This window comes from Rhinolophus ferrumequinum, chromosome 9, assembly GCF_004115265.2.
Source record: "Rhinolophus ferrumequinum isolate MPI-CBG mRhiFer1 chromosome 9, mRhiFer1_v1.p, whole genome shotgun sequence".
In the NCBI taxonomy this organism is placed as follows: domain Eukaryota; kingdom Metazoa; phylum Chordata; class Mammalia; order Chiroptera; family Rhinolophidae; genus Rhinolophus; species Rhinolophus ferrumequinum.
The window spans coordinates 17,637,253-17,654,005 of NC_046292.1; the positions used below are offsets into that span (position 1 = coordinate 17,637,253).

A 16,753-nucleotide genomic window follows, 5' to 3' on the forward strand; every position below is an offset into this window, starting at 1 on the left:
TTCAGAGGGCTCTCAGCAGAAGCTGACTCAGTCTGGCTTCCAGCCTCCCCCCATCCCTGCTCTGCACAGACCTCCTGCTCCAGCTGTGGACACGCCATCAACATGCTGGGCCTCCTTTGTGCTTGCCCACGCTGTGCCCTCCGCCTAGAAACAGCGCTGAGGGGTACACGCTGCTTCGCTCAGGCCCGGGCTTTATCTGGTCTGTTCCAGTTTTTGCGAGTGATTGTTCCGTTCCTGAAACCTTGCTGGCCAGGATTTGTTTATGGAGGGGGCATAAGGGCCAGTTTCTGTGGGGATCTCCTCTCGGCCCCTTTTCCCATTCCCATCTGTCTTTACCCACCGACTTCTGGTCCTCTCTTCACACTTGTCCTTTTTTTCTCTATGCATCTTTGATTTCATTCTCTGTTGACTGTGTAAAGCTGCAGAAAGTGAGAGCTCTACCAGTTGATGGTCTTGGATGAGCTATTTAGGCTTGCTCTGTTTTCCCTTCTGGGAAATGGGGTTGATAGTGCTAATTTTGGCAAGGTTCTTGGGAAGATTGTTATAAAAATACAGTAAAGCTCCTAGTCCGCAGTGGACTCTCAATAAATGGTAGCTGTTTGTGTGTTCTCTATTTCTCTCCCCTACCCTACTTCCTTCTCTTCCGGCCCTCTCTTTCTCCAGAGGAGCTGAAAATACTCTTCCCATTCCCCCCACCCCTTTAATCCACTCCCCAGTCCCCAAGTGAAATCATAACAGGAAACTGACGTTTGCTCTGATTATAGCATTAAATGCCTTTATGTTCCCTGTTGTTAATTTTTAAAGCATGTGAGTGTTTTCCATGTCTTGCTGCTGGCTGTTAACTACTCCTCAATCAACCTGTCTGTCTCCTGGGACAGGCCCTGGGTGGAGACATCTCATTCAACCACAAGCTGGAGGTCCTGCTCTGTCCGGACTCCGGACAGATTCCACCAGGGCAGAGAGGGGGTCCTCAAACCCAGTTTGCCCTACCCCTGCTCCTTTGAACTCCATTTATCCCAATTTGCTAAATTTAAACTCAGTTTTCCCAGAATGTCTCTGTTCTCTGACCGACTAAATTAAGCTTCTCCTTCCTCCTTTTCACCGCCTTTTATGAACCTGCCCAGCATTAATTACCATGTTTGTCGCTGGGTAATAAAAGTCTCTGAACTCCCTGCCACCAGATTATCTTTTTAAAGCAGTGCAACTCATTTACACTTACTAACCAGCGGCCCTGCCGTCCTCAGCCTGCTAAAGCGCCGATTTATAGCACCGGATGAGCCCATGGACTTCTGTGCAGGACACCGCGCTCAAGATGGCCCAGCTCCCCCGAGTCGCAGCCTGTGTCTCAGCCTCTTTTCCAAGCTGCTGATTAAATGCTCGCTCCCCAGCCACATACAGCACCGGGGGCCACGAGGGCCGGTGGGCACGATGTGCGCTTGGTTAATCCTGCCAGCCTCCTCGGCAGACGGAGAAAATGTTCTGTCCTTTTTCCCCTCACAGACCACGTCTCAGTTGGAGGACTCGGGGACAGTTTTTATGAATATTTGATCAAATCCTGGCTGATGTCGGCCAAGACAGATACGGAGGCTAAAGATATGTACTACGAAGCCTTGGAGGTAAGACAAGCTTCTGCATGGGTGGTCTGTGGGTCATTGACCACCGTTCTGGCTCAGGCCCTGAGTGCTTGCTCCCCTCCCCACAGCGAGCTGGCCAGAAGAATGACAAGTCAGTTCCCTCCCCAGTCAGTCACTTTGCACATTGCTGTCTCATGACTCTTCTCGAACACCTTGAATTAGGACCATGTTAGCATCCCGTTTCACAGATGCAAAAACATGCTCAGGGAGGTGACATCATTTGTCTGAGGTCTCACAAGAAAGCAGCAGGCAATCGGTGGCTTCAGTTGGTGTGTCAGAGGCCAGAACGCAGTCAGATGATAGGCGGAGCCCCCACAGGAGGCTGCCAAGGCAAGACCCTCAGCCATCTTCCTGCCAACCAAGGTGACAATTAGCACATCCAAGCCGGGACGGGCCTCCCTCAGTGGAGCATCCAGTCCTGTTCCTTCTCTTTATGTGGATGGAAACCAAGGCCCATGGAGGGGGAAAGCACTTGCTCAAAGCCACACAGCACAGAACTGGCAGAGCTGAAGCTAGAGAAGGTCTCCTGGCTCTGGATAGATGAATGGAAGAATGGGTGGGCAGATGGGTGGAAGATGGATGGGTGGTGGGTGGGTGGATGGAAGGAATAATGGATTGATAGGGTGGATGGATATGGTGGATGGATGGGGGGATGGATGGATGTGGGTGGGTGGGTGGATGGATGGTTATGTGAGGTTGGTTGGTGGATGAATGATCTCTTCCTCTGATCGTATGAACCTGGCCAGCAGTGGTATGGCTTAAAGGAACCATATTGAAACAGGCCTTCCAGGGCTGTGACCCTTTAAACTGTGGGCTCAGTTTGTAAGTTTTCCCTGCCCTGACACCTTGCCCTCAGTCAGGAAGCAGGTCCTGGGACTGTAGTCCCAGCTCCGTCTGGCTTGGCCCCGCCCACCGCAAGCTGCTAGAACTGTTCAGCTGGCAGCCAGTCCTCCTGTCTCCTGTCGGATTAGTGTTCAGCTGGTGGCCCGGTGTGCTGGCTGTGAGAGGCCCTTGCTTCCCTTTCTGCCATACCTTGCAGAGTAAAACACAGTTAAACGAACAGCCTGGTTCCCTGCCCTCAGGGCACACGGTAGTTCAGGCTTCAAGGAAAGAAATAACCATGAATTATTTAAGCAACGCTGGGAGCTTTATGGAAACACTTGATTGAACAAGAGAGACCTGGCTTTGCTCCTATGTTTGAGCTCCCCAGGTGAAGAACCTGCAGTGTCTCTGACCCTGGGTAAGGGCTGGGTGGGCCTATGGCAAGTTTGGGGCGTTGAAGAATGTTCTGGTGGTTCTCAACCTTGTTGGCATGTTAAAAGTCACTTGGAGAACTATAAAATCCCACGGCCAGGTCGCACCCCTACAAGGTTACATCAGAACCTCTGGGCTGGGGCCCAAGCAACAGCCTAGAAAGCTGCAGAGGTGGGAGGAGGGGCAGTTCCAGTGTGCAGGTTACAGCAATGTCCAGCTGGGGTGGGTGTGGGGGGTTCAGACAGGCCAACTGGGCAGCCCCTGAAGGTCATGGGTTGGGGGGCAAGAAGGAGAGGGAGCTTCTGTCACTTTGGCCTCCTCCGGGGAGTCACGCTGAGTACCTTTTCTTATTTAGCCCCCATCTGACAGATAATGAAAGAGGCCCAAGGTCACACAGCAACAAGTGTCAGAGGCCAGGACACAAACACGGTCTGACTGATTGCAAGTCACGTGCTCCTGCCTCAACTTACCAGCTGCCAAATCACAGAGGAGCCTGACTTGTTCAAAGTCACTCTCGAGAGGGCACAGATGGAGTCCCCTCCAGGAGGCTGCGGAACAGCCTCAAGCAGCCCAGGAATTAGTTCCATTTTGCAGATGAGGAAAAGGAATCTTCAGAAAAGTTGAAATAAGTCACCCAAAGTCAGCCCAACTCTCAATTGCAGAGCTGGGATTCAAACCAGGTCTCTGACTCCCATTTGCTGTGTCTCTTGCTACGATGATTTAAGCCTTCTTACCAGTCAGTAGCCAGCCTCTGCTGTCTTGTGTTTTGCTCAGGGTTTTAGAAAGTCTTGGTTTTTTGCTTGTTTGTTTTTATAATCTTTGTATCGGCTTATCTCAGTTGTCTCCTTAAAGAGAGATTGCTCTGTCATTTCCTCTTTGCCACAGTCAACTTAGCTTGGGGTTAACACCAAAATAACCTGTGGGAGACAGTCTTGCAGGTGGCAGATTTCCAGCTATACTGCGAGGCTTCCTGGGATCTCCTTCCCACCCCTGTCCCCATGTCTGTGTTTTCTCCCAAGTGTTGACAGTAGATAACTGAACCAGGTTTCTACGTCTGGGTCTAGCCCTGCCATCCCTCCCGACATCTGCCTGCGTAGGGATGCAGAGCAGCTGCCTGCACCCAGCTCTGTCCAGGAGCCAGGGCCCAGCCCAGAGCAGACCCAGCCCAGCAGCAGGTGGCTCTCCAGGCCTCCTCCCCGCGTGGAACAGGTGGTCTGGCATGGCCATCATCAAAGCTTGCCCCTCTGCTGCACAGTGAGGCTCCACATTCCAGCCCACCATCTCAGGCCTTACAGGAAACGGAAAAAGAAAAAACAGTCCAGCAGCAAATTTTGTTTGAGTACCTTGTGTATGACAGGCCCTGGCTGGAGATTGCTGGTCGTGGTTTCTGCCATCACATGACACTCAGAATCCTAGGAGAGACATTCCACAGAAACCTACACAAATACGTATACGCAAAGTGGGAATAGCACCGTGTAGAAAGATAACAGAGTAGTAGAGTAATGGGGCAGCAGTGGTGCAGACTGGGGTGTTCTCTGCCAGGAAGTACACCCTGGAGGAGTTCCAAAGGCCAAGCTGGAGTTAGCAGAGTCGGGCGGGAGCAGCAGGAAGACGCTGTAGCGGGCAAAGCCCTGGAGCAGAAAGAAAATGCAGCCTCCATGAACAATGTGTGGCAGAGACCTCCTCTGACTTCATTCTGTAGAGTAGGAGCCCCCACCCCAAGCTTCTCCCTGTCGGGGACCCTGAATTTTTTTTTAATTTATTGGGGTGACAATTGTTAGTAAAATTACATAGATTTCAGGTGTACAATTCTGTATTACATCATCTATAAATCCCATTGTGTGTTCACCACCCGAGTCAGTTCTCCTTCCATCACCATATATTAGACCGTTTACCCTCTTTAGAGCCCCACACCCCCCTCCCCCCTTACCCTCTGGTAACCCCTAAACTATTGTCTGTGTCTATGAGTTTTTGTTTCTCATTTGTTTGTCTTGTTCTTTTGTTGTTTTTGGTTTATATACCACATATCAGTGAAATCATATGGTTCTCTGCTTTTTCTGTCTGACTTATTTCGCTTAGCATCATACTCTCAAGATCCATCCATGTTGTCACAAATGTTCCTATATCATCTTTTCTTACTGCCGAATAGTAGTAGTCCATTGTGTATATATACCACAACTTCTTTATCCATTCATCTATTGAGGACATTTTGGTTCTTTCCATGTCTTGGCCACCGTAAACAAAGCTGCAATGAACATTGGAGCACATGTGTCATTATGTATAAATGTTTTCAGATATTTTTGGTAGATACCCAGGAGAGGGATTGCTGGGTCTTATGGTAATTCTATTCGTAATTTTGAGGAACCTCCACACTGCCTTCCATAGCGGCTGCACCAGTCTGCATTCCCACCAACAGTGTTTCAGGGTTCCTTTTTCTCCACAGCCTCTCCAACACTTGTTACTATTTGTCTTGTTGATGATAGCCATTCTGACTGGGCTGAGGTGATACCTCATTGTAGTTTTTATTTGCATTTCTCTGATGATTAGTGATGTTGAGCATTTTTTCATATGTCTATTTGCCATTTGTATGTCCTCTTTGGAGAAATGTCTCTTCATGTCCTCTGCCCATTTTTCAATTGGGTTGTTTGTTTTTTTGTTGTTGAGTTTCATGAGTTCCTTGTATATTTTGGATATTAGCCCCTTATCAGAGGCACTGTTTGCAAAAATCTTCTCCCATTCAGTTGGTTGCCTCTTTATTTTGTTGATGGTTTCTTTTGCTGTGCAGAAGCTTTTAAGTTTCATATAGTCCCATTCGTTTATTTTAGCTTTTACTTCCATTGCCTTTGGAGTCAAATTCATAAAATGCTCTTTGAACCCAAGGTCCGTAAGTTTAGTACCTATGTTTTCTTCTATGCAGTTTATTGTGTCAGGTCTTATGCTTAAGTCTTTGATCCATTTTGAATTAATTTTGGTACATGGTGACAGATAGCAGTCCAGTTTCATTCTTTTGCACGTGGCTATCCAATTCGGGGACCCTGAATTTGTTTCATTCAAAATGCTGACACAAATTGTGATTCTTGAGTGTATCTGATTGTGCTGACGGGTGAGCTCCCCGAGGCAGGTCCGGGGGCTGTGTCCCCTGCACCTAGCACAGTGCGGGCATCAAGGCAGCACTCAGGAAATAGTTGAAGGGGGTAGGGGGCGCATGCTCGAAGAGCGGCCACTGTGGCTGGGAAGGGTCGGAGAAGGGAGGGGCAGGGGCAGACTGGGGAGGAATTGTAGCCTGCACTTATGGAGGACTCTGTACTGGGAAAGAGGCTGAGCTCTGCAGACACATCTCATTTAATCCTCACAACCCTCTGAAGGGGCGCATGCTCTTAGCCCCATTTTATACCTGAGGAAATGGAGGCACAGAGAAAACATAGAACCAGCCTAATGTCACACAGCTTGGAACTGGTGGAGATGGGGTTTGAACCTGACAAGTCTGCACCTGAGAGCCATGTCAGTGGCATCAGATTAAACCTCAGGGTCCAGATCGGGGACTCTCAGAGCCCCTGCTGGACGTTCGTCTCAGGGCACTTGGAAACCACAGAAGGGTGTTAACCAGGCATAAGTCATGGTCAGGTTCATTATTTACAGAGTACAGAGACCCCCCTGGAGAACAGATGGGAAGGGCAAGAGTACAGGCAGAGGCCTGGCCCCAGAGATCCCTCCCTGGACCAGCACCCCCGTGGGCCCATCGAGTCCAGCCTCACAGCTGTATAGGCAGCTGCCGCCATCATCTCCCTCTCCAGGGCAACCAGGGACTACCGGCAGGGAGTGGGGGGTTATGATGGCCCAACACTTACACCCACAGCATCTGGGGTGTCTTTCTCAACAGCATCACCTGCTGCAGCAGGGGAGGGCTCTCCAAGCCCCTTGTCACCAAAAGGAGCAGCTGTCTGGTAGTGGGAAAAGTGGTGCTTGGGCTGCTGGGGGTCCTTGTCCTAATCCTGATGTTGCTGGGTGACCTGGGGCAAGTCACTTGACTTCTTTGTCTGTAGACCTCTTTGCACTGCAGCCACGTGCCTGGCTTGTTGTGGGCATTACATGAGAAGGTGTGTGATAAGGCCCTGTAGAGAGCAGCTCTTAATTTTCTGCAAGTCCTTTTGGAGAATCTGATGAAATAGATGGACCCTGGCCCCATGAAAGTGTACATACACGAAAGTGTCACGTATAATTTTAAGGTCATTCTGGACCCCGCTGAAGCCCATCTATCTACAGGCCAATTGGACTTCAGGTTAAGATTCCCTAACAGGGGCTATAATGGGGGAATACAAGTTTTTTTTTTTTGTTTTGTTTTGTTTTTTTGTTTGTTTGTTTGTTTTATTGGGGAAGAGGAACAGGACTTTATTGGGGAACAGTGTGTTTTTCCCAGGACCCATCAGCTCCATCCAAGTCAAGTTGTCCTTTCAGTCTTAGTTGTGGAGGGCACAGCTCAGCTCCAGGTCCGGTCGCCATTGTTGGTTGCAGGGGGCACAGCCCACCATCCCTTATGGGAGTTGAACCAGCAACCTTGCGGTTGAGAGGACGCGCTCCAACCAACTGAGCCATCTGGGAGCTCAGCAGCAGCTCAGCTGCAGCTCATTGTCTTCATTCTAGTTAGTTGCAGCGGTCCCAGCTCACTGGCCTATGTGGGAATTGAACCTGCAACCCCATTGCCCAGAGCTTGCACTCTAACCAACTGAGCCATCCATCCACCCCGGGGGATAACAAGTTTTAAAGATTTTTAAAAACTTTTCCCCGTGGCTCAGGTGGTTGGAGCTCTATGCTCCTAACTCTGAAGGCTGCCAGTTTGATTCCCACATGGGCCAGTGGGCTCTCAACCACAAGGTTGCCGGTTCAACTCCTCAAGTCCTTCAAGGGATGGTGGGCTCCGCCCCCTGCAACTAAGATTGAACACGGCACCTTGAGCTGAGCTGCCTCCCGGATGGCTCAGTTGGTTGGAGCGCATCCTCTCAACCACAAGGTTGCTGGTTGGACTCCCGCAAGGGATGGTGGGCTGCGCCCCCTGCAACTAGCAACGGCAACTGGACCTGGAGCTGAGCTGCGCCCTCCACAACTAAGACTGAAAGGACAACAACTTGAATCTGAACGGCATCCTCCACAACTAAGATTGAAAGGACAACAACTTGACTTGGAAAAAAGTCCTGGAAGTACACACTGTTCCCCAATAAAGTCCTGTTCCCCTTCTCCAATAAAAATCTTTAAAAAAAAAATTGTACATAGACAATTTTGAAGTCTGTGTAAGCGACTCACCTTGGGAAGCTGCCTGAGTTATGTCTAAGCCCCTCTGTGGGGCAGAACCTCCCACCAGCCCCATCAGGAACAGCTGCTGCACGAAGTCAGCAGGCCGCCTTTGCCTGGGATGGAGGGCTCCGCAGAGCTGAGTTTGCTGCTGTCTCCAAAATACTCATTTTCTGTCCTCTCCCCTCCCCTCTCTGTACCCTCCCATGCCCCTTCTCCCTGCCCTATTCCCACCCTGCTCCCAGGCAATAGAGAGCCATTTGCTGAATGTGTCTCCCGGGGGGCTGACCTACATTGCTGAGTGGCGAGGGGGCATTCTGGACCACAAGATGGGGCACCTGGCCTGTTTCTCCGGGGGCATGATCGCCCTTGGCGCTGAGGACGCCAAAGAGGAAAAGAGGGCCCACTACCGAGAGCTCGCAGCCCAGATCACCAAGACGTGCCACGAGTCGTACGCCCCGCTCATGAACCTGCAAGGGGACGGGGCAGCAGGACAGACTGAGGCTAGACACCAGGAAGAACTGGAAAGACCAGCGGAATGGCAGTGAGTGAAGGGCACGCATGGTCTTAGGGAAGTCTCACCGTGGCAGTTATGCAGAATTTGAACGAGGGACGTGCTATCTATGCACTGAGACTGTACCCTAAATTATAGGGAAAATAGGGGTGTTGTATTAAGCACTTTGTATGTTCCGGGTGTTTGTTGTTCAGCACTTGACATACATCATCACTGAACCTCACAACACAGAGGAGGAAACTGAGGCTCAGAGATGACTTGGCCAAGGTCCTATGTAAGGGGCACAGAGCAGAGGGTCCTCCAGCCCCTCAGGCAGAAACATCGGCTTCCTGAGCCTAGTATGTTCCTTCACCCTGAGCCCCTACCCCCGAACATATCTCTGTCTTTCCTCCCCAGCACCCCTCCATTTAAGGGGTCTCAGTACCTCCTGAGACCACCCTGTTTATCACCCTCTTTGATCCAAGACCACCAGAAGCTCAAGAGCTTTTTGACCACATGCCCAACACTCACGCAGAATTGTCAAATGTAAGAGTCACAAGTCACGCTACAGAACATGAGCCCAACTCCTCATTTTACACATAGGGAAACTGAGTCATCCCTTAGCCAAAGTCACCCTGCCATGAGTGGCTGCACCGGGGCCTAGAACCTAGGTCTTCTGATGCTTATCTCTACCTCATGTGCTCTAAACAGCAGCCCTCATGTTTAGGGCTGATTGTCTAAACAATCCCCGGTCCCCCGGGACCCCTGAAGATGCCCCACCACTCTGAGTTTAATCCCAGTCTTGGCTGGAGATGACCTAAGATTTGTAATAAAAATTCCTGGCTCACGTGCCAGCTAGGTGGCCTCCATATTCTCATCTGTTCAATGGGAATAATAACGCAGGTCTCCAGGGTGAGGGAGAAGGTCCCACAGAAACACGTTGCCAGCCATCTTCAGCCAACAGCATGGGAGGCGTTTGTTAGTGGCCCACCAAAAATGTATCTGTGACCACTCCAGTCCCCTGGAGCTGTTTGGGATGCCAGCGATTTGCATCGGGTCCCTACAACTGGTTTTCAATTCCCTTCAAAGAGCTCTATCTGCCAGCGCCATAAACAAATAGGAAACCTCAGGAATAATAAAAAGCTCGCTATTTGTCTGGGACAATCAGCCCAGACCATAAAAGACAGTCTGCTTAATAAACATACTGTTCTAGCCAGCCCGGCTCATCGGCAGAAGGCAGCAACAGTCACTCTTGCCCTCACCCTATTAGCAGCTTGGCAAAACGACTGTTTTCTGGTGGCAGGAACAGTTGCTCCCTTTAAGAGAATCAGAGGGGCCGGGGTCTGGCTAATTCCTCTTGCAGGAAGCCCTCCACGGAAGAGTAGGATGTCCTGCAAAGCTCCCAACGCATCTCGAGGAAAACCAACACAGGGCCTATCAGGGTCCTGAACTCTAATGGGAGGATGGAGGGCTCACATTAGGACCAGAGCTGGGCCCTCAGCCGACCTGGACAGGATGTGCAGGCATTAAAGGGAGAAAGATCTGACCCACATACCCTGAATTTTGAACCTAAAGAGTCAGACTCAGGAGGGAAAAAGAGAGGGCACAGCCTGGGAAAGGGCATCAGACAAATCTAGGATCACATCCCAGCTCAGCCACAACTCTCTGTGTTACCCTTGGATAAATTACTTAGCCTCTCTGATCATCAGTTTCCACAGGCATGACAGAGGAATCATAACATCTCTCTTACCAAGAAAAAGAAGTGTTTCTTTAGGGATTGAAATAATGTATGTAAAGCACCCAGCACAGCCCTTGAAACCATAAATGGTGGCTGCAGTGGCGGTTATAACTGTGATCATCCAAAAAACAGGAGCGGCAGCAAATTGTCCATAAAGAAACAAAACAATGGCAACAGCAAAGCCCAGACCTCATCGCACGTCCTTTAGTCCAGCTCCCTCTGCCTGAATATGTGCTTTCTGTCGGGGTCTTCCCCTCATCTCCACTTCAGCAGTCTCCCAAACTGTCAGTTCTGGAAGAAGGGTTCTGGAAGGAGTTAAAAGCAGGTCCCTAAGAAAGGGGGTCTGTGAAGAAACTTCATTGCATATTAGCATATTAAAGGATCTGATTAGTCCCTGCATGAGTGAGACTATTTCACTTTGTTTAACCCACTGTTCCCCAAATGTGTTAAAACCTGGAAGCCTGTCTTGGCTGAGCTCTGCTTAACATCTTTCAGAGCTCATATCAAAATACACACTTGGGAACTCCACCTAAACCTCTGTCTCCCCAGACTGCTGCGTAAGTTCAGTTGGATTCTCAGATTTAAAATTGCAACATATTCGAGGCCTCAAGGATCTTGCTTTGGCCAGCCTGGGCCAAGAGGGGAGCTGTGCATCTGCCAGGCCCAGCCCACAGCAGTCAATCACCAGCCATCACCCCCACGTCTCTCCTGGGGCAGCAAGATCCTGAAAAGCGGGAGGTGGGCAGTCTGACGCAGGCCCTCTGGTTGCTCATTCCCACAGATACCAAACTGGGGCCCGAGGCCTTCTGGTTTAACTCCGGCAGAGAGGCCGTGGCCACGCAGCTGAGCGAGAGCTACTACATCCTGCGGCCCGAGGTGGTGGAAAGCTACATGTACTTGTGGCGGCAGACCCACAATCCCATCTACAGGGAGTGGGGTTGGGAAGTGGTGATGGTGAGTGGGCCGGACCATGGGAAGGGGAGGTGGGGAGGCTTGACCCGGTGGCAGAGGCCCCTGACAAGTCACAGTCAGAGTCCAAAACCCCCGGCTCAGCCACCAAGAGGAAGATCAAGCCACACTGACGTCTGGCTAAAGTTCAGAATGGAAAGGGTGAAGGTTGTGGTTGCAGAGCCAGGAGTCCATAGCTGGGCAGAATCAAGCCAGGAACTTGAGAAGAGGGTTCTGAGGCCCTTAGCCTTGGGAGCCTAGCCCCATGTCTGCAAACTTAGAGGGGCAAAGGCAGGGCAGCAGGCGGAGGGGGCCCAGAGCACATGTGGGAACTGCTTTCTGACCTTGAAGCCTGGACTGATGGCTTTAGCTTTCTCTTCTCAAACAGGAACCGGTGCCAGGCCAGCAGCTCACCTCTCTCCTCTCTCCAAAGCCAGCCCAGCCCCGTGTGGCCCCCAACGCCCTCCAGGCTCTGCTCCACCCACCCACAACCCCCAGTCTCTCCTCCAGTAGCCATCTTGTCCCCAGATACCTAGTGTGAAATCTCATGGCCCACACTGGGGTAGGTGTCAAAGGTGTGGGAACTCGGGGAGGATTCTTAATGGATGCTCAGCCTTCTCTGTTCTTCTCCCACCGTCCCCAGCCCACTGCTTTCAGAGGCACAGACTGTCCCGGGAGAGCCACTCCCAGGTGTCATACTCAGGTGGGCTCCGGGGGCCTGCTCAGGTTCATTGACGTGGTTCACTGGCGAGAGTCCCCTGCTTCTCTCAGGTCTGGTTCTTGATCACTGAAGGCCAAGTATTTTGTGCTCCTGGGCCCCATTCACACACCCTCAGTGGGTAAAAAATGCATTTCTATACAAAAGGCAGACAGCCCATGGCCCAGCCACCTCTGGCCCAGGGACCATGTCTCCTTGGGGAATCCTGGGATATGACAAGTCCCAGATCCCAGCCAGCGACATCACCAGGCTGAGCTTTGTCCCCACCATGGGTGAGTATGTTCATTAGTCTGTACCCTGAAAGGCAAAGAGAGGCTTCCTGTAAGCTCGCACCAGATGCAGAGCTCAGGGCACAGCCCACTGGGACCCAGCCCTCAGTGGCAGGCTGCTCCAGCCTGGCAGCAGGACACTGAACCCTGAGAATAATTTGGCCTTCTGCTTCCACAATTGTGAGGGGTCTCCAGCCAACGGGTCAGGGGGCCCTCTGCGCAGGCACGAGTCTTGGGGCCCTCGCGCCTCCACACGCCAAGGCTGCCTTCCTTTTCTTCAGGCTTTGGAGAAACACTGTCGGACGGAAGGCGGTTTTCTCCGGGATCCAGGACGTGTACAGTAGCGTCCCAACCACGACAACAAGCAGCAGACCTTCTTCCTAGCGGAGACACTGAAGTGAGTTGGGGCGTGGTCAGCGTTCTTTCCAGTGGGCAATGTGGCTTCTCTGAGGGATGGGGGTCGGGTCAGCAGTCCATCATTTCAGCAACAGTCTGGGTCTGCTGTCACAGGAAGGGGGCCCAGGAGGGAGGGGGGCGCTTGTGACCCAGAGTGTGACACCCCCAGGCGTGAGCCTTGGGCCAACCGGTTTCTCCACTCAGAGAGTGACTGACTTGGACTCCACCCCCCAAAGTACCAACTGTGTGATAAGTTCAGTCCCGTAACTTGTCCCCTCTGGTTACTTAAGTTCTCTGAAACTGTGTCCTCTTCTCTAAAGTGAGAAGAAGAATAACGACAATGGTGTCGACACTGGTCACTGCTGGTGACTTTCCCTCCTCAGGGTTGCTGCTGCACTGTTCCCTCGCTTTCTTGGGGGAGAAGTTGGCCACTCCACTCCCTTGCTGTTCCCCAGAGTAATCCCCTAGTGCTTTAAAACCCATTAGGATGGGCTGGAATGGTTCGTTGCTTCTAGTAAAAACCCCATGGCTTAGGAAGCTGGAGTTCTGGGGTCACCCCTTCCTATTCGTGTTAGTGCCCTAATATCTACTTTATAGAGTCTTGGGGGTGGGGGCACATAGGGGAGCAAACCAAGAGTTTGGACTGGTGCAGTACTCAGACCACCCTGCAAAGAAAGGAGAATCTCAACCGTAATGGGTCCTGGAAGGAAACGTACAGGGCCAGGTGGGGAAAGTACCTGAGTGGAGCTGTTGGGTGGGAGGTAGCAGAGTGAGGGCTGGGGGCAGAGTCAGGACTAAACCAGGCCTGTCTGCCCCAAAGCTCAGTGCTCATCTCGGCACCCACAGCATCTTCCCTGGCACCAACCCTCCAAGCGGCTTTGGGGTCTTGGCCCACCCTGTACCCTTAGCCACAGGCCTGTTACAGAGGCCCCTGAGATTCATTCCCAGGAGCTTCCCCCATTCCCCAGAGCACTAACAGGTGGTCTCTTCCCTCCCTGTCTGGGGGGCACAGGTATCTCTACCTTTTGTCTCTGAAGATGACACACTCTCCCTGGAAGACTGGGTATTCAACACGGAGGCCCACCCGCTCCCCGTAAACCACTCGGACAAGGCCCTCAGAACAGAGGACCAGCTCTGACCCTATCGCCCTGCCGCTCCCCGGCCGCAGGACGCCTTGCCTTTTCAGGTTTGGGGACTGTTCTCAAAAGGATTGAGAGCGTGGCCCATTCCAGGCAGATGTGGCCAGACAAGCCACTTTTCCTCTGTGAGGAGACAGGACTTAAGAGCCGCAGCGATGTCACCCCAGGCCCAGACATTCCTTCCTAGGGAGAATTTCTATGAAACTCACTCACTTGCCATTCCAGGACCAAAGGACTGGAGGTTTGCATATCAAACCCATGTACTTGGTTCACTTTCCTTTCATTTTGGGGGTGTTTTTGTTTTGCTTGATTTTTGCCTTTTCTCTACAGTTGTGTTTTATCACAAATTATAAATATAGTTTCAAAATCATGTGCTTTCAAAAACAATATCATCCTGATAAACTAAACCTTAAACTATTTGCACACATACAAAATCCTTGACCTTATTTTCTATATTTGAAATGCCTTTTGCCCAACGTTTAATATATGTTCAACTATGTGTCATTTACCTTATAATTTGAGGAGGGGTTCCCCTATGATTTGGGCCTAAATGTTACGAATCACTAGTGCTATTTTCATTATTGTAATGGAAAAATCTGTAAACTTACAATAAAAGAGTTTATTGAATAAGAAATATGAGTTCATCGTACATCAGTGACGCCTGGGAAAAACCATTGCAGTGTTACCATCAGAAAGAATAATCAACTAGCAGTTGATTTAAGGTATAATTTAGTAAATGACTCCAGCTTCTATTACCTTCCCTTAAATTGGGCCTAATATATTCAGGAAGGGTGAGGCCAATCCTTTTAAAGGAGTTGGATATTTATACAGTGGTACCTCGGTTTTCAAGCGTCTCCATTGACAAACATTTCAGTTTATGAACGCCATAAATTTTATGGATCTATGGTATCATTAGATAGTAAAATTCATGCTAAATTTGCAGTTTTAGGGGTTGATTTTAAAGGTCTGGAACCGATTAATCCATTTTTTTTTTTTTTTTTAGATTTTATTGGGGAAGGGGAACAGGACTTTATTGGGGAACAGTGGGTACTTCCAGGACTTTTTTCCAAGTCAAGTGTTGTCCTTTCAATCTTAGTTATGGAGGGTGCCGTTCAGCTTCAAGTTGTCGTCCTTTCAGTCTTAGAGGGCGCAGCTGCACCCACCATCCCTTGCGGGAGTCGAACCGGCAACCTTGTGGTTGAGAGGACACGCTCCAACCTACTGAGCCATCCGGGAGCTCAGCGGCAGCTCAGCTCAAGGTGCCGTGTTCAATTTTAGTTGCTGGGGGGCGGAGCCCACCATCCCTTGCGGGACTCGAGGAGTTGAACTGGCAACCTTGTGGTTGAGAGCCCACTGGCCCATGTGGGAATCGAACCGGCAGCCTTCGGAGTTAGGAGCATGGAGCTCTAACCGCCTGAGCTACCAGGCTGGCCCCCAGATTAATCCATTTTGCATTCGTTTCTATGGGGAAACCGTGCCTCGGTTTTCAAATGTTTCAGAACTTGAACGGTCTTCCAGAACGGATTACGTTCGAAAACCGAGGTACCACTGTACATAGGTTAGGCTTGGAGAGACCTAGAGAGAGACAGCGTGTGCCTGAGGTCACTCAGCCAATAAAGCAGAGGTGAGCCTAACCCCTGTGATTCGGTGACCCCCAAGTCCTGTGTTCATCTGTTCCATCATTCAACAGATTATTTGGTGAACGCCCACAGGGGACCAGACACTGGGCTAGATGCCAGGGACACAGCTGTGAGTGAGACAGTCATAAGCCCTGTGCTCAGGGAGCGTACAGTCACGGGCAGGAGAGACGGTGAAGTAAGGAGACAAGCGGGGCGAAGCCCTGATGGCCAGGACCTCTCTTGGGGGTTGAGGAGAGCCTCTCTGAGCAGAGGACTTCAGCTGAGACCTGGAAGATCAGAAGGAAGCAGTGAGATGAGCCCCACACATCTCTCCCCGTGACCATCCCCTGCTCCCCTGGGAGGCAGCCTGAAACACTGAGGCCCATCTGCAGAGCAAGGAGTTCAGGTCCCAACAGTGAGGTGAGTGCTTTTTTCTCCCCTCACCCTTCACCCCTTTGCAGCTTATCCACACAGCTAACTTCACAGGATAATTTTGAGCCTTTCCCTATGCTCGGCCGCTTCATTTTGGCTCTGTAATAACCTGAGCAGTCTCTGGGTGTGGGGGCCCTGGCTTGAAACCCCTTGCATGGGAACGTGGGCAGGTGACCTCACCTCTCTGGGCCATTCTTTTCCATCAAGTGGAGGGAAGCCCCTCCACCTCACAGGGTTGCTGTCAGAGCAAGTGGGACGCTGCTAGTGCCCTGGGGATGTGGGAGTGCTTCTTCCTTGTTCTGAAGAACAAGAACACAGATGCTTCCAGCATCTTCTTAATGCTATAGTAGTCAGAGCTATAGGTGACTGTCCCTGTAGCTGGAGCCCTGGCATTTGGTGAACAAGTCACTGTTTGGTTTTTTTTTAATTAAAGTTTATTGGGGCGACAATTGTTAGTAGTTACATAGATTTCAGGTGTACAGTTCTGTAATACATTATATCTCACATTGTGTGTTCACCACACCGAGTCAATTCTCTTTCCATCACCATATATTAGACCCTGTTTACCCTCTTCTAGAGCCCCACACCCCCCTCCCCCCTTACCATCTGGTAACCCCTAAACTATTGTCTGTGTCTATGAGTTTTGTTCTTTCGGTTGTTTGTCTTGTTCTTTTGTTGTTTTTGGTTTATATACCACATATCAGTGAAATCATATGGTTCTCTACTTTTTCTGTCTGACTTATTTCGCTTAGCATTACACTCTCAAGATCCATCCATGTTGTCACAAATGGTACTATTTCATCTTTTCTTACTGCCGAATAGTATTC

General features: G+C 50.6%; 1 protein-coding gene across 1 annotated transcript in view; it reads left to right on the plus strand.

Annotated features, from left to right (window-relative positions):
* The window catches only part of MAN1C1 (mannosidase alpha class 1C member 1), a 129,348-nt gene extending 114,864 nt beyond the window's left edge, over positions 1 to 14,484 (plus strand). Inside the window, 8 exon segments of the mRNA XM_033113312.1 lie at positions 1,501 to 1,616; positions 8,420 to 8,631; positions 11,179 to 11,359; positions 12,622 to 12,654; positions 12,656 to 12,683; positions 12,686 to 12,737; positions 13,749 to 13,762; positions 13,765 to 14,484. Coding sequence (XP_032969203.1) covers positions 1,501 to 1,616; positions 8,420 to 8,631; positions 11,179 to 11,359; positions 12,622 to 12,654; positions 12,656 to 12,683; positions 12,686 to 12,737; positions 13,749 to 13,762; positions 13,765 to 13,874 — 746 coding nt within the window. The 3' untranslated portion in view covers positions 13,875 to 14,484.
* Positions 14,485 to 16,753: the final 2,269 nt, after the last annotated feature.